Source organism: Eleginops maclovinus, chromosome 19, assembly GCF_036324505.1.
Source record: "Eleginops maclovinus isolate JMC-PN-2008 ecotype Puerto Natales chromosome 19, JC_Emac_rtc_rv5, whole genome shotgun sequence".
Lineage (NCBI taxonomy): Eukaryota > Metazoa > Chordata > Actinopteri > Perciformes > Eleginopidae > Eleginops > Eleginops maclovinus.
Genome location: NC_086367.1, coordinates 23,280,237 through 23,305,190, shown reverse-complemented (window position 1 = coordinate 23,305,190; position 24,954 = coordinate 23,280,237). Strand labels below are relative to the sequence as shown.

The following is a 24,954-nucleotide window of genomic DNA, read 5'->3' as shown; positions in this document are numbered from 1 at the left end:
TGCGTCACTGGTACAGTTGATGAGAAATTGTGGTGTTTTTGGTTTTTATTTTGTGTGTTTTATGTGAGAAAAAGACACAGAGATTTGTTTGTGACGTTGCATCATTTTTTATTATTATAATTATTATTATTCACATTGCACTTGCTTAAAAAAGTATCTCTTCAAAACTTTGATTACAACTGAAAAACTTGAAGAAACTCAGGACTGCCGGGTCGGACGGGAGATGCACGCTTTTCCTCAGATATATAAAAAAAAAAAACGAGGCGAGTTTGGAAAAATGGCGGCTGTGAGAACACCAAAGAGAGCATCAGCTGGATGGCTTTGTCTTTTTTAAACGGGTTCAAATGAGTTCTTTTGGGGTTTTAGGGTGAGGTATGGCATGGGAGATGAATCCTAATTCTTTCCTTCCTCCATCAAACACCTCCTCGAAACTTCCTTCACCTCCACACTTCATTAGAAAACTCTCTTCACTGTGGGAAATATCACGCCTGCTCCGTGCTACAAATATATCAAATCAATTCTTTCAAAAAAGAAATCCCCAGAGAGGAGATAGGGTCATAAAAACAGAACGATACACTCACTCAGGTTCAGCGGACCAGTTAAAGCACTTTGTCTGCATTTAGGAAGATTACACACACACACACACACACACGCACACACACTCATCACGTCTTGGCTCTGTTCTCACGGCAAATTTTTCAAATGGCAACATCAGGCCAAATCACACAACACTGCACCAAAGTCCCTCAACGCCTTATTATCACCGAGCGAAACAAAAAGAGAAACGAAAGGAGAGTACTCCGGACGGAGGAGGATATGGGCCACGTGGGAAAAAAATTTGGAGTTTGAGAATTCTGAGATTTATGTCGGAACTCAGGATTATAGTCTGAATTAAAAAATTCAATTTTTTTTTTATTTAAGTCGTAATTTAAAAAGTTTCGATTCTGTAAAAAAAAGTCAAAATTCCGAGATTCAGTACGAAGTTAGAAAAGGCTGGATTTCTTTTTGAAAAAAGTCAGAATTCTGAGAATAAGTTGTCATTGAAAAGGTCCCGATTCTGATTTCTTTTGGGAATTCTGATAAAAAGTCGGAATTCTGTGCAAAAAATCTGAGATAAAGTCGGAATTAAAAAAATTACAATTCTGAAAAAAAAGGAATTCTGCCTTTTTTTTTTTCAATGAGATTTCCAACTTTCATCTCAGATCCAAAAGTATATCGCCCATATCCTCTCCCGTAAATCCTAAACAAAACGCTAGCAGTTATTCTCTGAAAACAAAGAAACAACAAAAGGTATTCTTGTCACCTCAAGGACACTCCGAATAAAGTTAAAAATGAAACTAAAACGTGAAAACTTTTAATCACTTGTAAAAAAGTGAGAAATGGCAACTTGAGAAAAGGAAAATAAACGTTGCTCGACATGACAAATCACAACTGCACAATAAAAACATCTCTTAGCCCATGCCACGAAGAAGTCGACAAACTGTTTCCTGTTGCAGTTTCAAAATAAAAGCGTGACACCCCCCCCACCCAACACACCGGCAACACTGGAGTTTCTTCAATAAAAAAAGGTCTTGTATTTGGTCAGTGGAACGAGCAACTGCTGACAGAGGGAGGCAGAAACAGCCGCTCCCTTCAGGGTAGTTTTATGGTTGGATTCCAACACCGAACATAGAGGATGGAGTCGTCGTTAGAGGAGAGCGCCCCCCCCAATATGGGAGGTTAACAGGCGGGGGAGGCGGGAAAACAGGGGAGGACTTAAGGCTCCACTCCAGTCTCCTCCTCGGCGTGTTTCTGCATGTGCAGCTGCAACACCTGCAGAATGAATACCATTAGAGAGGAGTAATCACCAGGTGTGGATATTATGGGATGTAAGATGTATTACAACGCAACAAATGTGTGGTGTTTTCTACCTGCTTGGAGCTGTTGCGTGCACCGAAGAACTCGTCACAGTTTTTCCAGCGGCACTTCAGGCTCTGGGAGGAGGAGGAGGAGCTGTGGTCGCTGATCAGGTGCTGCTGCAGGTGCTCCATCAGCCCGAACACCAGCGAGCAGCCGTGCCACTGCACACACACAAACACACACACAAACGCACACACACACTTTCTTATAACAGCAAAAAACACATGTCTCAGAAAAAAGGCAGGAGATTATTGGGTGGTCATGTGGAGGAAAATGCTGAGACAGTGCCAAGAAAAAAGAGCAGGTCTTAAAAACTAATTCAGCGTTATGCTCTGAATCAATCGTGTTCAGTAAAATCCCCCAAAATCCATTTGCAGCTTTTGTAATTATTACTTTTATGGGCAACAATATATCTACTTTAGTCGTATTTAGTAAAACTGAATGAATAAATACTATATAACACTGCAAGAAGCCCACTGGTTTCAGGGGGTTAATAACTCAAAGGAATCATCCCTCCTTCCCCGCTGCTGTGTGGCGTTGTGCAGTTACAGCAATAGTTTTCTAAATGGAAGATTGGAAACTAAATCCAAAGAAGATGAAGTAAGCATCGAGCATTTGAAAGACATTACCTCGCAGCGGTTGTTCTGCATCAGGTTCAGCTTCACCGCCTGCACGCTGCCGTCATAGCAACCCGTTGTAGATCTGAAACACAAACAGGACAACACACAGGAATCAATACCAAAAAAACTTCTTCGTACTTTTTGAATCAATTTATGTGGAGATGACATAAGGCTGAGTACCATATAGGTATTGCCTATAAGCAGAGGTCTCCCTCTATTCTTGTACTGTTGCCTACAAACATTCTTAGCTTAAAATATGGAATAAATAAGCAATTAAATATACAATAAATAAGGAATAAATATGCAATATATATGCAATAAATATGCAATAAATATGCAATAAATATACAATAAATTATACAATAAATATCGGAATAATATAAGCAATAAATATGGAATAAATATGGAATAAATATGGAATAAATAAGCAATAAATATGCAATAAATATGGAATAAATATGCAATAAATATGCAATAAATATGGAATAAATATGCAATAAATATGGAATAAATAAGCAATAAATATGGAATAAATATGGAATAAATAAGCAATAAATATGCAATAAATATGGAATAAATATGCAATAAATATGGAATAAATAAGCAATAAATATGGAATAAATATGGAATAAATATGGAATAAATATGGAATAAATATGGAATAAATATGCAATAAATATGGAATAAATATGGAATAAATATGGAATAAATATGCAATAAATATGGAATAAATATGCAATAAATATGGAATAAATATGGAATAAATATGGAATAAATATGCAATAAATATGGAATAAATATGGAATAAATATGCAATAAATATGCAATAAATATGGAATAAATATGGAATAAATATGGAATAAATATGCAATAAATATGGAATAAATATGGAATAAATATGGAATAAATAAGCAATAAATATGGAATAAATATGGAATAAATAAGCAATAAATATGCAATAAATATGGAATAAATATGCAATAAATATGGAATAAATATGGAATAAATAAGCAATAAATATGCAATAAATATGGAATAAATATGCAATAAATATGCAATAAATATGGAATAAATATGCAATAAATAAGCAATACATATGCAATAAATATGGAATAAATATGCAATAAATATGGAATAAATATGGAATAAATAAGCAATAAATATGGAATAAATAAGCAATAAATATACAATAAATAAGCAATAAAAATACATGTTTTTATTAAGTTACAGAGATGGTCTTTTGGGGTTTTTCTTTGATTTGCAATTGTTACATTTACTCCCTAAATCATGACCCATTCTGTAAGTCATACATCTTATAAAAACATTTTGTGTCTCATTTAAAGAGTCAATTAAATACATGGAATTAGAAGCAGGGTTAATGGTGTCTAAGGACATTATTTAATATATATCCGTGTTTAATTCCCCAGTGTTCCTAGCATATAGTTAAGGGAATACTCACCAGGTTCTTGTGGATATTCATACACATCACCATGTCCTTGTGTCCTCCGTAAACCTGCAGCTGCTCGTGAGACTGTGAGAGAAAAACAGGTTGAGGAATAAATTCAGAGAGAATCTAAAAGATGATTATGATTTATAGAGTGATGTTTTGAGGGTGCAGACCTGCAGATCGTAGACCCGGACCAGCTTATCCAGACAGGCGGTCACCATCACCTTCCCGAGGACGGACACCACGGTGACGGCGTGACTGTGACCCTTATACACCCGCACCAGCTCTCCGGTCTGCAGCACGGGGGGATCGAACCGTCATTAATACTTGCATGCATTCTGGAAATCACCTCTTACTACTTTACAGAAACAGCAGGACTCACGTGGATGTTGTGAGCGTAGACACACTGATCACTGGATCCACTGAACACCAGATCGTTCACCACCTGAGAGAGAGAGGCGAGGAGGACGTCAATAACTGGTGGAGGAAGGGGTTTAATGGGACAAGGCAAGTCTGAAGAGGCGGGTTTTGAGGGCTTGTTTGAAGGATGATGATGATTCACTCGGCCCGGTTGCAGTCCTACCTTCATGCAGAGCACGGTCTTGGTGTGGCCCTCCAGCGTCCTCAGCAGCAGGCCGCTCTTGGCGTCCCTCACGGTGATGGTACTGTCGTATGATCCGACCAGCAGGATCTTCCTGGCACCCTCCTGAGACGAGGCCAGGCAGCTCACCGAGCGAGGGCCGTGGCACTCGAACACATCCATCTGCTTGTTGGTCTGAACAAACAACAACAAAACAGAGAGTGAATAATTAGGGGCTGTGTCTGGTTTCAACCAAAGCTAGCTTACTGAGCTCAATGCTTTTTCTGACATGCACGAAAACAACAGACACAAGGTCTCACACCTTGAGGTTGAAGGTCACCACGGTGCCGTTTGCCAGACCGGCGTACAGCGTCTTCCAGCGACTGTGGAGGCAGAGGACTCGGTCTGAGAGAGGGAACTGCTGCTCCAACTCCCGCGTCTGTGGACCAGAAGCAACATTATTTAACTTAATTTGTGACACAGTGACTAAGGAGGTGAATTTTCTTAATCATATCATTTATTTATGAGAATAAAATCAAGGAAATTGTCTTTTTTTTAAAGGTTTTTTGTACTTTATTATTATTTATTATCTACATTATCTAACACATATCGTTTTGCAAAAATGCATCCCCTCAAGTCTCAGCTTACGAGGATGAAACTGGATTTTCTCGGAGATGGTTGGACAATTATTTAAGCTGATCAGGGACAAACATTGCATATATTGGAGGCCTGATGAAGTAAAAAAAAAAAAACACTTTCGGAAGATTTCTCAGAAAATGAATCGGAATTTCAGAGTCTTTCCTTCCTTTCTATCCGGTGTATCACTTGTAATTATCTCTCATATAAATACGCCATTGTTTATTATGTGTGTACTGTTTGGGAAGTGTGTGTTTACCTTGAGGCTGTAGCAGCAGATGGTCTGGTCGCTGGATCCGGAGTAGAGGCGGTGGTGGAGGCTCGGAGCCGCAGACACCAGCAGGCAGCTCACTTTGGAACTGTGACCCTCGAACACTCCCACACACTTATGAGTCTGCAGCAGCAGGAAGACACAAAAATATCAATATAAAAAGTTTCTCTTGTGGTTCTTAAATTAAACTTGGATGTCATATTTTAAGAAGCAACTTTAAAAACTGAAAAAAAACAGACTTATTTTATTTTACGTGTGAAAGACTTAACACCATTTTTACGGTTCTCTGTTCGTAATAAATGTTGACTTGACCTAAATATGACTCTGGAGATTCTACTAATAGTTTACTAGCATCACCAGTACCAATAAAGGAGAAGACGCTGTGCAACATTCTGGATAAAATCGTTTCAATAAAGATTAAACTGTTCGGTGAAACCCTTCAGCTCATCTCTGTCGATGCATTCAAAGACAGTAGGAATTACGGCTCTCTTTTCATAATAAATATTGATTTTGGGGCTTTATACGGCTCTGGGGAATTAGATTTTGATGGGTGGTTCATCACTTGCACATCATTCAAAATGGTTTTTAAATAAAGGTTTGATCTGTTCAGCGAAACCCTTCAAGTTCTTCCCGGGTGTTGCATTCACAGACCGTAGGAATTACCACCGTTGTGTCACCCACCTTGAGGTTGAAGGCTCTGACGGTGCGGTCCCCGGAGCATGTGTACAGCAGCCCGTCGTAGATCTGCACGGCGTTCACCGCCTCCTGGTGGCCCTCGAACACACCTGCGGTGGGTAAATCCTCCTCACCGTGGTCGGAGGAGGCATCTGAGAAACACAGGGACACTTCTGGTCATCAAATGCTCTTTAATACATGTCCTACCGCTCGTTTTCCAAGTAGAACTTTTGTGTGCGTTTCTCCGGATGAACTTTTAAATACTCGGGGCGATCAGTGCGCCTCAGAATAAATCCACATTCTCAGAAAGTCCACGGCGCTAATCAGGCGTCACTAGCAGCTCTAAGAATAACTTGCCCATAAAAAGTAATTTGGGCGCTCGGAGAATCTATTTTAACTTCAGAGGAGGAAGACATTTCTATCTCTGGAAGCTGGGATGTATGTCTGGTTATGGGTTCAAACTTCAAAAGGTTTGATAACGGAGAAATAATATCCTGAGAAAACTCGAGAGGATTTTTGGTCAAGAAAGCATCATCTACTACGTCATATTCTTTTGAGAGTTCTTGAGATTTTTCCAAATAAATGAGTTTTCTCAGGGATTATTACCTCCCTGCGTAATTTAATAATCCACCTAGATGAAACTGGTTGTGTTGGAGCATAACTCAACCTTTTCAACCCCCCAAAAAGAAACGTACCTGAAAAGATCTTCAACATCTTGGGCGACAAGATGGGAAACAGCATTTCACTGTGGAGAGAAAAAGAGACGAGGATTTAGAAAAGTGTGTCGTTCATAAAGTGTAGTTTTCCTTTGTTTCGTATTCAGTGGCGTGCACGTTTATGCATTATAAGTTAGCTTAAAATGTACATTATATAGAGTACAACAAGTACATCGACCTTAAGTAAAGATTTGTTGTCAACCAGATGTCCCGTGAGCTCAGTGAAGTCTCTCACCTCTCGGAGGATCTGCACACCTCCATGTCACTGGTGGAGGTGACCTCGTTGCAGGCCAGGCTCCGCGGCTCCGCTTTGCAGGAATCCAGGACCGGGGTCTGCATGAGAGGCTGCAGACAGACCTCCATCTCCTCCTCCTCAGCGGGGGGCATCTCAACCTTGTGTTTGTGGGGTTCGGGGTTTTCCTTCTGCCGTTTGACGGCCTCCTCGACTCCCTCCATGCTCTCGTCTCTCTCCTCTGAAGGCGGCGTGGAGGTGCTGACCTGGGATCCTCCGCTGGGCCTCCTGCGGGGTCGGAGCCACCGCGGCTTCATCGTCTCTTCGTCCAGCTCCGTGTCGCTGCTCTCCGGCTGCTCCGCCCCCCCGGCCTTCTTCAACACCTTCCTCTTCTTCAGCTTCCTCACCCGCTTCCCGCTCCTCAGCTCGGGAGGGGAGGTGGGCAGATTGACCGCCGACGGAGGCTCGAAAGTGTGCGAGGCGGCGGAGTCAGCGACGCTCCCGACCTCGGAGCTCCTCCTGCTGCCCGAGAGGAGCTTGATGGAGGCTTTGGAGTCCAGGCAGCTTCTGGTGGCCTGCTTGGCTCGCTCCACCGTCTCCACCAGCTCCAATAAGCTCTCTTTAGAGTCTGCAGGGTCGTGAAAGCTCTCCCAGTTTGGATCTGTGTTGGTCTGGTAGCACTCTGGGGACGGATGCAAGGAAACCAGAACACGTCTTTCACCGGGACAGTGATTTTCTTTTGCACATATAAATGCAACAAACAGTCTTTGCATGGAAGAAACAGTCTGGATAAATGTGTTACCTGGTGACGAGGCTGCAGGAGGGGGGGGTGCATGCAGCTCAGGGGTGGTGCTGTGGGCGCAGGGGGTTATAATCTCCACAGGGACCTTCTCCGAGCTGACGTAGACCGGAGACCGAGGCTCCTGCTTGATGACGACAGGCTTGAAGGGGAGACTGGAGGAAGGGGGGGGTGCGCGCTCTGGAGGAGGAGGATCAGGGCTGTGGGGGGCAGCATCAGGGAGGAGGGAGGACGGGAGCATCGGTGGATCAGCTTCTACTGAATCCAGCCGTTCTTCTTTTAGCTTCACCGTAGGGGCTTCCTCTAAACTACCTGTAAGAAAGGAGAGAAGGATGAAATGTGCTGAAAACATAGTTGAGATCACAGAGTTGGTATTTTCTTATCTCAGAGATCCTTACCTTGCATCCCTTTGAGTAACTCGATGCGTTTGTTCCTCAGAGTGCTCATCTCTCCACTCATCTGGGAGGGATACATATCAGTCATCAGAGAGAGAGAGTGGCTGCTTCGTAAATAAAGACTTCAGAGCATGACGTGAGAGAAGAAGCATTAAAGCCACAAGCTTTCAGGGCTGTAGCCATGTCTTTAAAGGTCTGAGATAATACTTTATTTCAAAAACTGGGAAGCTGGAGCCCCTTTTTGTGTCCCCGTACCTGCTGTTTGACCACCATGAGCCGCTGCACTTCCAGGTATGCAGCCTCCAGAGCAGCCCGGGCCTGGATCAGGCTGGAGTCGACCGTCTGCAGCGAGCGACTCAGCTCGTCCTCCCGCAGAGACACCGCCAGCAGCTGGTCGATCTGCAGACGCTCTGTGCAGGAGTAGAGAAATAATCTTCATCATCTCGCTTTAAGTCAGAGTCAATTCAATCAAAATCATTTCATTGCACGAGCAGGGACAAAAGCAAACGGTACACGTCCGGAAATAGTGAGAAATATCCGTCCCAGTGTCTGTAAAGTTCATTTTATTTGATATAAAATCAGAAATGTACGTATTTTTGATGTAAACAAGCAGTATTTCCTGACATTCTAGCATGGATTTACTGACTTCAATCAACAACACAGTCCATGTGCATGACCAGAACTCTTAGATACTGACCTTTTTTGGATTTGACTTTCCTCCTTTTGCTATTGTGTTCCAAACAAGACGTCTCTGCACTCGGGACATCCTGCAAGGGAGAGAGTGTTTTAGATATTTGAGATAGAGGTCTAACTTCTTTAAACTCTGCACAAACACTACGGTGCATGAAGCCCTAACAGACTTTGATCCGCTCCTCTTTCACCCTCCATCCTGAACTCACCCCGGCTGCTCGTCGTCTCTTCCCGGTCCCCTGCCCGTCGTAAAGCTCCGTCCCCGAGCTGCTTTCCCCGAGCACCGAGTCGGACCTCTGCAGCGCCCTCACCGTGGCCGACGTCAGCTTCTCCGGCTGCTTCAGAACTTTAGCCTCGCACTGACCCAGCATCTGCTCCACCTCCTCCTGCTGCTCCTCTTTGCTCCCTTTAGTGACGGCAGGGTTTGGAGAGGCGATCTGCTCCGAGTCGAGCGCTTCCTTTTGTTCCGTCTCCTCTTTTTTAATGAAGGACGTGAACAGGGAGTGGGTGGATGCCGGGGCGATGCTGCTCTCCGATAAGGAGCGTTTACGGGAGGCGGGGGCGTCCATTAAAGACTCCCACTGGAAACCCTCGATCAGGGGAATGTCTCCCTCCTCCTGGCTCTGGTCCTCCTGTTCCATCGGCACCATCTCAATCCCAAACCTGCAGCACAGACGGGTCAAAATGTGAACTTGTGGGGAGAAATGAAAGTATCAAACTCTAAATAATAGTAGTGAAATCAAACACCCACCTCGGCATGCCCTTCCCTTTGTCCTGCTTCTTCCGGACCTCCTGGTAGACCTGCTCCCAGTTGACATTGCGTCGGGACCCGGAGGAGCTGATGAGCTGCCTCACCGTGGGTTTGAGCCCCGAGTCTTTCTCCGTGTCGCTCCTCCGAGACTCGCTCAGGTTCCTCACCCGCCTGGCGATGTTCAGGTTGGGCTCGTGCATGGCGCCCGGCTTGGTCTTGGTGCTGATGTGTTTGGTCAGGTCTCGCTTCAGGACGGGAGGCAGGTCCAGCTTGGACAGACCGGACGCCGTCTGAGCCTCGCTGCTCCTGGAAGCGTCGCTCTCTGAACTGTGGCCGGCCTCTGCTGCCTGCATGGCTTCAGCTGCAGAGGTGTGCTTCTCCGGGTTCTCCGGCACCTCTCGGCTTACTGCTGCAGGATCTGAGCTCTCCAGGGTGGAGGTGCTCACCTGCAGCGACTGGAGGAACTGGCTGCTGTCTGGAGATTGAGACGCAGGCTTCTCAGGCAGCTTGGATTTAGCTGCATTCTTCCTGTTCTCTTTGTTCACTCCGATCTGCTGATCCTCCACGATGTGCAGCTTCGTCTCCAGCCTGTTGTTTCTCTCCACGGAGCTCCTCTTCTCCTGCACGATCTGTCGGGCTTTCTTCAGAGCTTCTGGAAGCTGCCTCTCCTGCCTCGACTGAAGCGGCCCGACAGCCGGAGCCTGGGAGCTGACTCCGGCTGATTTTGAAGGTGCATGCAGCTGATTTGATGCGGGTTGTGCTGGAACAGGATCTGAGCTCGTCTTCCTATCTTTTTGCTGCGATGGCTTAACTGCTTTCTGATTTGCAGCAGCAGATGTGTTTGCGTCCTGTTTGCCGTCTCTCTGTGTGCTGCTGCTCCTGCTCCCGCTGCTGCTCCCGTCTCTGTCTCTGGCTCTGTCTCTGTCTCTGGCTTTGGGTTTGGGTTTGGGGATTGTTTTATGCTTCGCTTTATCTTCCACACTCTGTTTCTCTTCGGGCTGGGGCTGCCTGATTAGAGCCTCCTGGGGCTTCTTTTGTTTCTGGGGTTTGGCATACTTCTCTGGTGGGTTTGTCTCCTTATGGGATGCAGATTCAAAGCCCTTTGTGCAGGGATAGGGAGTCCAGCGGCAGGCTTTGTCCAGCTTCGGATTGCTCCCACAGGTTTTAGAGCTTTTACTGCTGCTGTGGTCCGGTTCTGCTGGTTTCACCTCCAGGTTCTGCACCGCCTCCCCCAGCTTATCAGTCCCTTTGTTCTGAAACTGGGCAAGAGGGCGTGAAAATAAAATGGGTGGAGGTGGATGCATGGGACCAGACCCGAGGAAGCTCAGCGGCCGGCTTCTCTGCGGGCTCTGGGCGATAGTATTGCTCCCGTAGATCCCGTTGCTGCTGCCGCTGCTGCTCAGCCAGGGGTGCCGACTCTGCTGGGAGAACCCGCCCTGATCCCACTGCTTGTTGCTCTGGTTGTGCAAGCTCCCCCCTGTGAACTCCGCAGACGCCCACTTCTGCAGGTTGGGCGGCTCCTGAGCGTGCCAGGTGGCGCTCTTCACCGGCTGTGCACTGTGCTGCCAGGGCGGCGCCTCCCCTGCGTTGCCGTCGTAGTGGGGGTTGCTCCGGTGCCACGTGCGGTTGTGGCTGGTTCCTCTGAAGGCTTGAGACTGCTGCTGCTTCTGCTGCTGCTTCCAGGCCAGCTCCAGCCGGTAGCGCTCCTTAGCTTCGATCAGTTTCTGCCTCATTGCCTCCTTCCTCTTGCGGTCTGCTTCTTCTTTTGCGAGCTTTGCAGCAGCCACCTCTTTATCTTTTCTACAGATAAAAAAACAGAGATATATCACACATGGAGATCTGTTGTCTGAGGCGTCACAAATGGGGGGGATTTTCATGCAATGGTGGACCTACTGTGGTTGAAGCACCAGATGTTTTATTATTTAACCACCTTAATAAAGGCTTTTTAAATACTTCTTACCTGGTGCTTACTTGGTTTTACATTCTAAAGTGCTCTGAATCCTCCCTGTTTTCTAAAAGCAGCCGACACATACCTCATGACTGCACAGAGAAACCGGTTATCTCTCATTCTTAGGACATGCTTATGCATAACTGTAGCTACTCTTCCTCTTTACTTAGAAACAGAGGCACCAGAAAGGTTAAAGCCTCACTCCCTGAACTGAAAGCTGTATTTAAGATACGCTGGAATCTGTTTAACAAGACTCATCAGGTGACACAGTTTGTCTTACAGAGTGATCTACACACTCAGACCAGCAGGGAGAAATGATCCGACAGGTGACATTAAAGCAGCTTCAGAGACATATCCCACTTTCTCAACTCAGTTAGAGAAATTTGTCTAAGGTTTCCAACAGTGTGTTCAGCCAAACATGCACAAAATGCACTTCTAAAGAGTGGTACAGGTGGCTTAATTTGAGATGTGTGTATTATAATGCCTAAAACTACAATTGCACACATTTAAAAGTCAAATCTGAGTGTTTTATCCGAGTGTTTCATGGTGTAGTGGAGGTAGAGGGCCTGCAGTGTATGTTTACCGCACTGGTTTTATTTTGGGCTGCAGTCCTGACATACGACTCCAGCCGCGGCTCGGCCTGAAGCTGCAGCTATAACAGGGCAGTGAGCTCGACTGTGACTATACATGGTGCAGGTACACACTAAGGACCAACTCCTGAGCGTTTGATCACAGGAACATGTATGTAAACATAGGTACGCGTGTCAAACAGTTCAGAACAATGTATAAGAACATATGAGTGGGACTCATAAATCAAAATGCTTCTTATAGGATCCAAATTAGAGATTAAATGACATGTAGACAGCCATGAAAATAACTGTTTTAAATGTTTTCTCATAACAACAACAACAACAACAACAACAACAAAGTAATTGACAAGCCCTGAGAAATGTAGACAAAATGCATGATCGTCAACACTTTTCCCCTCCAGCTCAAAAGCTAATTAAATGATATTTTTTAGGTCATTTTGACAATTTTTTATGAATTATTGCACGATCACACATTATTATACGTGCACCAAATCTGTGCAACCAATGGTGTCAACACAGAAACTGCTTTAACGACTTTTGAGACGTAATTGAGCAAGAGGCTGGCATGCTCTGTTTTGATTGGTCAAACGCTTAGAGATGTCCCGCCCCAGCGTACAATGTGTTGGAACGCTAGCCAATAGGAGCGTGCGTGTTAGACAGTGATGTCACTATGTTCCGGAGGTAAACTGAGGAGTCCAATGGAGGGAATCAAGGGGATTTCAGCCTCTGCAGACCATTTACATGCACTCAAACACACTACAGGAGAGGGAACACTGCTATTACCTCCAGTGTGTTTTAAATCCCGACTCTCTCTCACCTGATCTGTTCGTTCCTCTTCTCGATCAGGTCCACGAACGCCCGGTCAAAGTACACCTCGTCGCGGCCTTTCCCAGCATGCTTCAGCTCGGCGTCCACGTTCTGCTTGTGTTTGGGACTGGAGATGTGTCCGGCGTAATCCGTCAGGCTCGCCACCGTCACCTTACACACCCGGCACTCGTGTCCGCAGTCCCTGGGAGGGAGGGAAGGTGAGAGCGGCCGGTCAATCGTTCCTTCGGGCATTTTTTAAATCTGGTTTTAGTTCCTGCAGAGCACGGTGCTCTACTTTCCGTTACTTAAATATAAAATCAGGAGAGGAGAATACTCAACAATCCTTTAAATCCAAATTCTCTATTCGTCTCAGATCAGGAGGTCGCTAACTTAGTAATTTTGTTCACAATATGAATCTGAATCATCCTGATCTTGGGTGTTTCTTTCTGTCTTCAGAGGGCCACAGGTGGCGGGAGCGAGGGCAGGAGAGGAGGGGAGGCTCAGCACCCTCAGCCTACTGCTGCTTCATGATGGTGTCCGCTGCGCTCTGAGGCTCCGCACAAGGAAATGTCTGTATTTGACCTCCGGATCCGCCCCCTCCCTGCCTCCCAGAGCAGCATGTGTTATTAACCCCCAATCCCTAAGCCTCTGAAACTGAAACCGGAGCCTGGTGCAGCTGCTCGCTTCAGAAAAACCTCTCCCAAGTATGTCATCCTGTGATTCTGCGAGAGGTTTTCTTTTTCAAATCTGTGTCATGGCGAGCTGCCACCTCTCTGACCTCTGGTGCAGTTGGCACCCTCTTGCTCGCTCAGATAGCGTTGCTGATATTGAGTTGAGTAGTTATTTCTCAGCTGCAGTGATGGGAGAAATGCAACCGGATTTAGAGATGATGGAATTACAATTTGTAGACCTTACATAGAGCTGCAGCTAAAGAACATCCTCTCGAGTAAAACTATATTCCTTGATCTTTTCTGGTTCGTGCTGCTCATCGTTTAAAGCAGCAATGATAATGGATTTTCATCGATAATTTGAAACACTTTTTCATGCAGAAACTTCAGTAAATGCTCCGTAGTTTCCTCTATTTTAACGAGTAATAAAGCGAATATCTTTTGGGTTAAGGACTGACAAATTATGACATTTAAAGCCTTCAACTTCTCCTATGACACGCTGGGATGGGCATATTTTCACCAAATCATTACTCGGTTAAATTAGTAAACAATCAGGAGAGAAACGATGATCCTGAATCCTGAAAAAACTGAAGACAATCAGCATTTAATGGGTGTAACGGCTCGATAAAGTGGCAAATATTAGATTTTCCACTTTATTTTTTGTATGAATTTAACAGGATATGTGTTTTTGGAGGGGGGAGTTGTCCCTAAAATCCAAGCAGGAAAAGGAAAAGCTCCAAAGGCATAAATATGACCTCTTTAATATCCTCTCCGTGAATACGATGGACCAAGATTGCACGGTGCAAATGAACGACCCTCAAAAAGGTGCCATCTTTACATGCCAATGTTTATATGAAACGGCAGTAGCTTAGCAACGCCTCAGCCTTTAATCAGTGCCCCCCCCCCCGCAGCAACAGGCTGCATACTTCACTAATCTCCACGGCCGTCACGAGATAGCCAGTTGCCTCCTCGCGGTCGTGCCCGTTGTTCCGGAGAGATTGTGTCTAAATATATTTGCCACAAGCGAGACAGCTGCCCATAAATCCAGCAGGACGATAACTGAGAGGGACACCTCGCCTCGTGACCCGAATACGTTCAGGAGAACTCTGGAAGCAAAGTCAAACCCTCTGCAATTCATTTGATGGTAAAACTGGGGTTAAACCGTTTCTAAAACACTGATTTCTGCAGAAATATGGGTGAAATTTGAGTCATGATGTGCATATTTTAACTCACCTTCCTTTGAGCTTCTCCAGCTCTCGGTGGTGCAGCATACTCCTCATGTGCTCATCCATCTCCTGCAGACACAAATAAAAAATGTCAGAAATCTAGACTCTTCAATATCCTGCATGTCTGCTTGATCCACAAGAGGAGGAATAAATATGTAGTTTGGTGATTTTTGACTTCCCAGACCAACTGAAGGATGTTTTCATGGAATATTCTCCTTCTTTTTAGGCAAAAAACACACTTTGAATAAATACTTTTTGGTGAAAAATAAAGATAAATAGATGTACTTTGGACATCAATTGACAAGTGCAAAAGGAATTGAATATTAAACCTTCATAAAAGAACATTTAATTAAACAAATCCCAACTAAATGTGAAAACAGTATTGCAGATTATCTTTAAAACCCTTTATATTAATTCTGTGACCTCGTGTAACACCTGTGTTGATGCAGCCTGAGCTCCTGATGTCTGAATTAAAATCATACAGTTTTATTTATATTGTATATTAAAGGTTTACCTGCTTGGAGGCGTGGACCGTTTCACAGAGGATGCACTTCCTGTCTCTCGCCATCTTGAACACGAGTAGAAATCAGCCCATTACTGTCAAGAGAGAGGATTTGATGTAATACCAGCTGACAGACGGGCAGAGCAACACATTTCTTATTTATTATAAATATATTACACGTGGGGTGAATGTGGTTCAACCTGACTTGGATATTGTCACCATTAAAAATAATTCTGTGAGTTCTGGTCAGACCAATGACACAGAGGGAACTCAAAGATCACTCTCTCTAAACAACCACTCCTAAATATTCGACAACATGCCTCGGAACCAGCGCCCGAATGTCAGCAGAGTTCGCCCTGAGCACCGGGGGGCTAATAACAGCCTGCTGAGGCAGCACGGGGGCTAAGTCTGGACATGTTGGACGCTCTCACACAGGGTGGGAAACTGACGGGTCAGAGGCTGGGGGACGCAGCGCAGAGGCTGGGAGGTTTCTGCAGCGACACTGCCCTCTCAGGAGGATCCTGGTCATGTGGGGACCAGAGGAATTTAATTCTATGTGAATGGGTATTTATGAAATGGTGTTTTATTTACATTATATATCTATACAGTGTATAGATAATGTACAGCTGACTATGGAGTCAGCTGTACAGATTAAATAATCTGACAAAACAGTAACTGATGTATCTGTAAGAGGATTTGAAAATAGAGAATCAGAACAAGAGAAGTGTCCCTGTAGATTAGCAATGACTAATCGATGAGATAAACAACAACAATCACTGCCAACTTTCTTATTCATCACAAATATGGAGCTTTGTTGCTTTTCTATATTTTATTTCCATATAACTGAATATTTTGGGACTGAAAAGAACAAGACTTATATACAGCGTTTGACTCTGACTGGATCTGTATTTCATTAAAGTATAATTATTTATTCCTCATTATTTAGTTTGTATGAGCACAGTTGGGGTTACATGCATCTCTGATACTGTATCATGATAAATGCAGATGTAAAGTTTGGTTGTATGCATTTTTGTGACATTTAGCTTGGCCTCCATTTGGTAAATAAGAGTAAGTCGGGGTTTTGTGTCTCTTTGACTTTAAGAAAGCTAACCGGGCCAAATCATAACTCTTCAGAAAAGTAAAAACCAAACGAGGCTTCCGTCTTATACTTTTTCCATCAGTCAATGCACAACTGTCCTACTTTAACAACAATAAATGACTCATAAATCAAACTAGAATAAGGTCTATAAGGACTAATAGCAGTAACAACACCCCATCACCATTTCCCTATCCCAGGAAGAGCAGCAGAGGGCAGCTATTAATAATGTAAGCTGCATGATGCATGGGTCATATTCCCTCTCAGCCGCTGAGTATCTACAGGGCTGCAGACAGGACGGGGAAGACATCAAATGAATCTCATATAGGTACTGAAGCAGTGATCGTATAACTGTAGGCAAACACACAAAGACAAAGGAACATGTTTGATGAGTATTTCAGAAAACCACCACAGGGCTTTCCTCTGCAAACATCATGCATGTACGGAAAAGGAGAAACTGCCTCTGAAGTTAAGGTTGTGCAGCTGGAGGCTATCTAAGCTAGTACAGAGCAGTGGTTATAAGCTTGTTGGTGCATGGGTAACAACAAGTCACCTTACAGTTCAGCATTCAGAGTTACGATAAGAATTATAGCTGATGGTTTAAATCATCCAAAGTCAATAAGCTGTAACATCAACGCTTTCTTTACTGTTTAGAGTAAAAAAACTAGCTTTGGACTAAGTTGGTCAACAAGTAAATGATTGAATGGGTCACATAACCTCTCAGTCACTGATAATCTGCAGGGCTGCAGACAGGACAGAGAAAGACCTCACATGAATCTGATAACAGATACTGAAGCAGTAAAACTGTAGGCAAACACTAAGGGGACAGAGGAGATGTTTGATGTGGGATAAATGAGGGAACCACCACAGGGCTTTCCTCTGCAAACATACTACATACAATGAAAAGGACAAGTTGTCTTTGAAGATTAGAGTTGAGAAATCTCCTTCAAGGCCAAGTAGCAAAATATAAACAGTAAAAACCCGTCTGCACAAAGCAGTTTAACAGCAGAGGTCATGAATTAAATTAGCTTCTTGGCTAACTTGATACATGAGTTTATCAACAAGTCACATTACAATTAAGCATCTGGAGTAACGGTATGAATTATAGCTGGTAGTATAGAGCATGCACAGTTAATTAGCTGCACAAACAACACTTTATTTACAGCTTAGAGTTCAAAACTAGCCTTGGACTAACTTGGTCACCTAGCAGATGATTGAATCATTGTTTGTTGTTAGCATAGCTGTGGCTAGCTGCTCGATTACGTTTATGGGTAATTATATATGGATATAAAAGCAACCAAATAAGATAAGCACACATAAAAAGTATGACTTCTAACAGAATTAAATGTAACTGTAAAGTAAGAGCTACAGTTAGCTAGTAGGTTAGCATGCTAGCAGCAACACGCTAAGCAGCGTCCACCAAAGTTTCTGTAGGAAATCAATGATTTACTAAACTATAAAAGCGTGAGGTGGTTCAGATAAGTCACGACTGTCTTTTATACATTAAAACATATGATATATGACTGTTGTCTACCTTTAAAACATCCAGATGGGTGAGAAGCTACTGCATGTTTCTCCTCCACCGCGAAGCTAAAACAACAACATCCGCCTCCTCCTCCCGAGGGGCGTTCAGGAGCCTCGCTCGGTGCTCGGAAAAAACGAAGGGCGCGTTCAGTGTCTTGAAAAAGGACTGGGGCCACATGAGTAAGAAAATTGGGATGTGACCAACAGTAAAAAAGACTCAGGGTTGTGTATCTTGAACATGTCTGAGATTTTCAGGATAAAAAAACAGGGGATTTTTATTTAGTTTTTGTTTTACTTTTAGTCAAATCCCAAAAATGTTTTCACCATGTGTTCCTGATCCTCTGTCCCGGATTGAAGGAAGTGTGCAAGTTTAAGAAATGTATCACAGTGGTGGAAGAAGTATCAGATGAACTTGCCTTTATGTGTGTGTATAAATATATATACGGTGGTTTCATCATTTATTAATTAGATTATTGATATGTTGTATTAATAATCCGAATCAGTTATCAAATGATTGAAGTAGAATACAAATAATAAAGTAGCATAAAAGCTAAATTTGGCAAATGTTCTTAGTCTTTTTCCACTAATTCTGCACACACACACTTTTTTCTGATGTGTGTGTTTCCTGTCTGTGTTTATATATTTTTACTTTGTGAAATTGCGTAACGACCGGCCCGATGTGCCTTGAGAACTTAATCAGATCTAGGGTTCCTCTTCATTTTCACCACACGATTCAGGCATCAAAATATATTTTTATTTCCAGGATTTCTTGCAACACAGATACAAACTTAAACAGGAAGACAATTAAACAGTAATTCAAGTAAATTTGAAAAACAATCAGCAAACGTTTAGACACATTTCAGAAGGAACAGACAAATAAAAGCAGTTCATAATGATCCCTTTGGAGTCCTCACAATTATTACAAATCTCTGTGACATGACGGGAAACTTTCTTGATAAAAGTAGGGCCTAAAAAACATTATTCCCTTCAGAATAAAATGATAAAATCCATAAACTTTTGGACATTCACATTTTCTCAGTTTTTTAGACCTGAAACAGACACACCTTAAAGCATCCTTTATAAAGCTTATCAAACATTTAGAAACAATGTCATTTATGTGCGTAAAAACATTTATTTAAAACCTCTTATTTTGAAATGCCACAACGACTTCAAATTCACTGAATTCTTGTACATTTTTTGTGGGGAAATGATAAATCTGGCGGTAGGATTCAGTAGTTTTATAATAATACATCTGATAAATAAAGGTTCATCTTCTGTAATCATTACACTGCAACCACATGCATATGGTATTTACCAGGATATGTGCACATGGTATTATTAGGTCGGTCTAATAACCCTTTCTCTATATTTTATGTTGTGTTTTTGATGGATTCTCTGTAGATAAAGCATATCTACTGTTTATATGTTAATATTATAATTAATGTGCGATGCATTGTTAATTTGCTGCTACCGAAACAAATAATTTTGCCACCTTGAGATCAGTAATTTAATCTAAAAAACCCAATCGATTCTCAATAAAACTCACTTGTATTATCAGGACTTTGTCAAATTGTGCCATCAGTGTGTTTCTGGAGAAGCCTCTCACTGGATTTGGCTCAGCTCCCGAGCTTTCTTCCTCAGATGCCTCTTCCTCATCTTGATGATCCACTGGATGGTGAGTTTGGCAAAGTTAGCGGCTTTGAAGAGAGCCATGAAGACGCCGCAGAGGATGGCCACGGAGTTCCAGGGATTAGCCGTCACAAGCTGTCCGTGGAGATGGAAACATTTGGTTGGATATTGATAAACGGAGGAGTTCTAAAGAGGGTAAAGTGACCGGGAGAACGTACCAGTCGGATGTCTTGCATGAAAGCATCGCGCCACTCAAAGACGGCGAAGAAGAGCTGGTTGTTCTTCTCCGAGTCCGGCCTTCTGTCGTTGAATTTCACCACAGCAGACTAGAGAAATACAAGATAAATGAGAAATGAATTATTAAAAATGTTGGTTTATTTCCAAGATTATAATAAAAATATTAAATAATAATTAAAAAAACATACAATTATTTTAAAGACTAGTCCCCCCTTTCTACAAAACATTTGTTGTATTTATTTATAATGATAATAGTCTAAGTAAAGACAGATAAATACCTCTTGCCGAAACGCCACCGCCTCATTGCTTTTTCCGGACGTCCTCACCAGAGACATCTTGACCCAGGTCCTGAACCCTCCGGAGAACGTCCACATGGAGTAGTTCCTCTCACACTCCCTCATGAAGTCAGACTTATTCTCACTGGAGGGCCAGAAAACCAACTCAGTGACATGACTCAGCACATTCCTTGTTTACTTAATTGACTTTCAAATGAACTGGAAACTTTTAGGCTTCAATGTCGCAGCGCTCGGACGTCAGCGGGTCAATGTGTTTGTGTTTGGGTTGGCCGGCACCTCTCAGTCAGGTCGCTGAACTTGGAGAAGAGCATGTAGGTGATGGCGCTGAAGTCCTCCTCCGTCTCATTGAGGCTGAACTGCATGAAGATCAGCTCTTTTTTTCTGACGTCAGACGGGCCGCGCACCACCACAGCTTTTCTCTGTGAGGAGGAGGTCACAATTAGTGTAGGTGTATATCAGTATGTAGTGTCTCTACTTTAAAGAGTCCTCTCCTGCTGATGTTCAGGTGTATATCAGTATGTAGAGTCTCTACTTTAAAGAGTCCTCTCCTGCTGATGTTCAGGTGTATATCAGTGTGTAGAGTCTCTACTTTAAAGAGTCCTCTCCTGCTGATGTTCAGGTGTATATCAGTATGTAGAGTCTCTATTTTAAAGAGTCCTCTCCTGCTGATGTTCAGGTGTATATCAGTGTGTAGTGTCTCTACTTTAAAGAGTCCTCTCCTGCTGATGTTCAGGTGTATATCAGTATGTAGAGTCTCTACTTTAAAGAGTCCTCTCCTGCTGATGTTCAGGTGTATATCAGTATGTAGTGTCTCTACTTTAAAGAGTCCTCTCCTGCTGATGTTCAGGTGTTTATCAGTATGTAGTGTCTCTACTTTAAAGAGTCCTCTCCTGTTGATGTTCAGGTGTATATCAGTATGTAGTGTCTCTACTTTAAAGAGTCCTCTCCTGCTGATGTTCAGGTGTATATCAGTATGTAGAGTCTCTACTTTAAAGAGTCCTCTCCTGCTGATGTTCAGGTGTATATCAGTATGTAGTGTCTCTGCTTTAAAGAGTCCTCTCCTGCTGATGTTCAGGTGTATATCAGTATGTAGTGTCTCTACTTTAAAGAGTCCTCTCCTGCTGATGTTCAGGTGTATATCAGTATGTAGCGTCTCTACTTTAAAGAGTCCTCTCCTGCTGATGTTCAGGTGTATATCAGTATGTAGCGTCTCTATTTTAAAGAGTCCTCTCCTGCTGATGTTCAGGTGTATATCAGTATGTAACGTCTCTACTTTAAAGAGTCCTCTCCTGCTGATGTTCAGGTGTATATCAGTATGTATAGTCTCTACTTTAAAGAGTCCTCTCCTGCTGATGTTCAGGTGTATATCAGTATGTAGAGTCTCTACTTTAAAGAGTCCTCTTCTGCTTATGTCCAGGTGTATATCAGTATGTAGTGTCTCTTTATGTTTCTCATACTGCCTGTGCTGCAGCACCTCTTTTCACCCTCTGTCTCACCACAGCCCAGTCTGCTCTGATTGGTTAGTTGGCCGCCTCTGTTGTGGTTGGTTTACCGCTTAGAGATGTCCCGCCCCTTAGCCTATCACGTACTTCTGCAACCTGTTGTAGTCTGTGATCGTTTTAACTTCTGACCTGGGTTTGGTTGCTGAACGGTCCGTCGTACGTCACGTCTTGGATCATGCAGTCCCCCTCCTGGTGCGTCCCGGGGTCGACTAACGGAGGGATGTAGTCGTGGTAGTGATGTCTGCAGCTCAGCAGCTCAGCTCTGCCCGGATACAGAGCGATACCTGCAGCAAAAAGGATGTAAAAATCATATATTATATCAGTACACCAAACAACAATGCAAATTCAAGTGGCCTGCGTTTACATTTTAGTAGCTTAAGTGAGAGCCTTCCTATATGTTTGCCCCTTTCTTTTACTTACTCACATAAAATACCAGAATACTCTCCCTGTTATGAGGATATTCCCAAGTATGTAAGGTTATGCAATAATAATTGGATGTCTGATGTCTTTCTAGCAAGTAAAGGCTAAAATCCTTAACTCCTATCACCGCTTCTTTACTTTCTTAAACATCTGAAATCATACACTCCTGTCTCCAGTGTTTTTTTTGTCCAGAAACTTGAGTGTTACCTTCTAACCCAGTCTTCTAAATGCTCCCCCTCGTCCTGTATCTTAGTAACACTAACCCGGGGGCGGGAAGGAGTCCACCTCGTTGTAGGTGACGGACATGACGGGGTGGTTGAGTTTCTCCAGGAAGTCGGAGATGGTCTGGTAGGCGAGGAAGAAGGCGACCCCGGTGAGCAGCAGGTAGATGAAGATGAGCAGCACCATGAAGAAGTTCTTCAGGCAGCTCTTACTGAACCTCATCGAGGGACTGCTCTCCCTGACGTCCTCCTCTGCAGGGAAAGGATCCAGGGAGGTAAAGAAAGTGTTTGTTTTATTCCTAACAAAAGGGTTAAAGTCACCGGAATATTGAAGCTTCATTAATGTCTCTTGTTCATATTATTCCATTATTTATCCCGGTTTGATTTATGGGGATATTGTCAGGTCTTTTTTCTCTACCATAATCATTTAGTGTCTCCTTTGTATTTAATTCCCAAATTCATTTACTAATGCACCGGTTGATTATGATAAACACTCCCTCATAAAGCATAGCTGATACATTCACGTATCAGAGAGCTTGTTATGAATCGTAAACACAATATGTCTTACATCGTCTTTTCCAACTTTTTCCCCCAAAATTTTACATGAATTTATTTGTTTTTTTCAAACAGTTTTTTTTCACAATTTTGTAAATATAAATGTATATTTTTTACTATTTGATTTTAGATTTTGAAGAAGGTAGTTCTGTTGTTTACAGAATAAATAATATATGCATAGATTGTTTTTTTAATAGGATAAAGGAGGGGGCCTTTTGATCTCCCCTGACACCATGTTTTCAATATCTTTTATCCAGTCCTATCTGTGCAAATATAATACAATTAAAATAAATACTGGGTCAAATTTAAAGCTAGCCGAATTACATTTCTAGTAAAAAATAAAAGTAATATTTATTGATGCTGAATGACTGTTTCTCCAGGAGCACATTTAGGTAAACAAACTATTTGAAAGGTCCAATATGCTGCACGTTTGGGACAATAAAAGCCAGTAATATTCTCAGAGTGGAGGATTGAAGATGTCTGTAGACGGTGAGATGTTTCATACAAATACAAATGTTTTTTACCCGCTGAGCCGTCGTTTGGCTCCTCTCGGTCCAGCTCTTCGATGGCATCGTCAAAGAATCCTGCAGACTGTTTCTGTGCTTCATCATCGTCATCATTTAACTGTGAGGGAGAGAGAAAGAGGAAATTAAAGCAGAGTCAAAACGAGGAAAGATAATCTAAGTTTTGCTTGTTATAAAAAATAGAAGTTATATTTCTATATATATTATATTACTAACATGATTTTAACTTTGTTCTATACCGTATAACAAAGTTTGCTTGAGGTTTATGGTTGATTGTGTTGTTGTTCCTGATTACATGTTGTTCTGTAACTTGTTAGATGTTCATAATACATAAATAAAAGAAATGTATTGTGCGTGTAACTCCACTACATCTAATCCATACCTTTAGTTAACAGTAAATCTGCAGATTCTTATTAATAAAACACAATGAACAAACATTATGTTATTATGATCAGATAACATTCTATTTTTTAGGCAAAGTATTATCAGAAAATGTAATACAGCACTTGAGTAAATGTACTTGTTACTTTACACCACTTCGCACCTCTGTGTATCCTGTGATCACTTAAGACTTTGTACCTAAATATGTGAACACAGACATGATGTTGGTCTCTAAAGAACAATTGGGTTTAACTTCCACTTAATAACTGTAGTCAGAAACCCCTGAGGTCAGCTCTTTCCTATTCTAGTAAGCAGCAGGAAAACAGCAGCCTCAGCTGTAAAGTCACATGACGAGCAGAGAGCTGAGGGACACTTTAAGGACCCTTCATATCAACAGGACATTACACACTTTTGCTTTCTGTATACAAACATCAGACTGGAAACAAACTTCCTACCTCTTCGTATGACCGGGATCTGTCTTTCCGGAGCATTCCTCCACACTTCCTTAAAAAACTTCTGCTCTTCAAAGATAAACTTCTGGGAATTTGTGGGAAGAGTGAACGCCAGTCTTTATAAATAAGAAATACATTTTAATTGAAATGTATTCCCCTCCTTTGTTGGTCCTTGTTTACCGCTCTAAAGAGAGACAACAACACCCATGGGGTTTTTGCGTAGACGTTAAATTCCCCACCCATGATAATGAAGCACCTACAGACCGCGATCCAACAGTAACACTTAAGTGTCCTTCGAGTTTCCTTGTTTCCTAAGGAGGAAACCTAGTGCTGCCTTTAGGTGCAACTCGTAAAAGACGCTGCTATGCTTCAAAGCCCGTGTAGCTTCGATTTGATTTGATTTATCCAAATGTATTTATTCATCCATATTTATTTATTGTTTTATTTATTTATCCATATTTATTTATCCATATTTATTATGTATCCATATTTATTTATCCATATTTATTATGTATCCATATTTATTTATTTATCCATATTTATTTATCCATATTTATTTATTTATCCATATTTATTTATCCATATTTATTTATTTATCCATATTTATTTATCATATTTATTTATCCATATTTATTTATCCATATTTATTATTATTTATCCATATT

The 24,954-nt window shown here is 42.5% G+C and overlaps 2 protein-coding genes across 2 annotated transcripts; both read right to left on the bottom strand.

Annotated features, from left to right (window-relative positions):
- Positions 1-83: 83 nt before the first annotated feature.
- On the bottom strand, positions 84-18,186 carry znf106a (zinc finger protein 106a). Its single transcript, XM_063909060.1, has 22 exons — positions 18,083-18,186; positions 15,465-15,547; positions 14,958-15,019; positions 13,067-13,258; positions 9,712-11,511; positions 9,170-9,623; positions 8,968-9,037; positions 8,526-8,680; positions 8,274-8,334; positions 7,879-8,187; positions 7,080-7,758; positions 6,824-6,873; positions 6,135-6,280; positions 5,442-5,576; positions 4,869-4,985; positions 4,550-4,741; positions 4,349-4,411; positions 4,140-4,259; positions 3,977-4,050; positions 2,529-2,598; positions 1,911-2,060; positions 84-1,812 (listed from the first exon to the last, which is right to left on the bottom strand). Exons 2-22 carry the CDS (start codon positions 15,516-15,518, stop codon positions 1,756-1,758), a joined length of 5,010 nt encoding a protein of 1,669 aa, XP_063765130.1. The 5' UTR covers positions 15,519-15,547; positions 18,083-18,186; the 3' UTR covers positions 84-1,755.
- Positions 18,187-18,804: 618 nt separating this feature from the next.
- Positions 18,805-24,566, bottom strand: pacc1 (proton activated chloride channel 1). Its single transcript, XM_063909688.1, has 8 exons — positions 24,293-24,566; positions 23,457-23,556; positions 22,420-22,629; positions 21,866-22,020; positions 20,511-20,653; positions 20,217-20,358; positions 19,920-20,027; positions 18,805-19,836 (listed from the first exon to the last, which is right to left on the bottom strand). Exons 1-8 carry the CDS (start codon positions 24,326-24,328, stop codon positions 19,675-19,677), a joined length of 1,056 nt encoding a protein of 351 aa, XP_063765758.1. The 5' UTR covers positions 24,329-24,566; the 3' UTR covers positions 18,805-19,674.
- Between the last annotated feature and the right edge of the window lie 388 nt (positions 24,567-24,954).

Coding starts and splice junctions, on each gene's coding strand:
- znf106a (XM_063909060.1), bottom strand. CDS start 15,518: ATGGCGAGAGACAGGAAGTGCATCCTCTGTGAAACGGTCCACGCCTCC. Junction 8,681..8,967: donor GAAAGTCAAATCCAAAAAAG/GTCAGTATCTAA, acceptor ACTCCTGCACAG/AGCGTCTGCAGATCGACCAG. Junction 6,874..7,079: donor GTGTGCAGATCCTCCGAGAG/GTGAGAGACTTC, acceptor TTCTCTCCACAG/TGAAATGCTGTTTCCCATCT.
- pacc1 (XM_063909688.1), bottom strand. CDS start 24,328: ATGCTCCGGAAAGACAGATCCCGGTCATACGAAGAG. Junction 20,654..21,865: donor CGTTCAGCAACCAAACCCAG/GTCAGAAGTTAA, acceptor TCCTCCTCACAG/AGAAAAGCTGTGGTGGTGCG. Junction 20,028..20,216: donor CGGTGGCGTTTCGGCAAGAG/GTATTTATCTGT, acceptor GTATTTCTCTAG/TCTGCTGTGGTGAAATTCAA.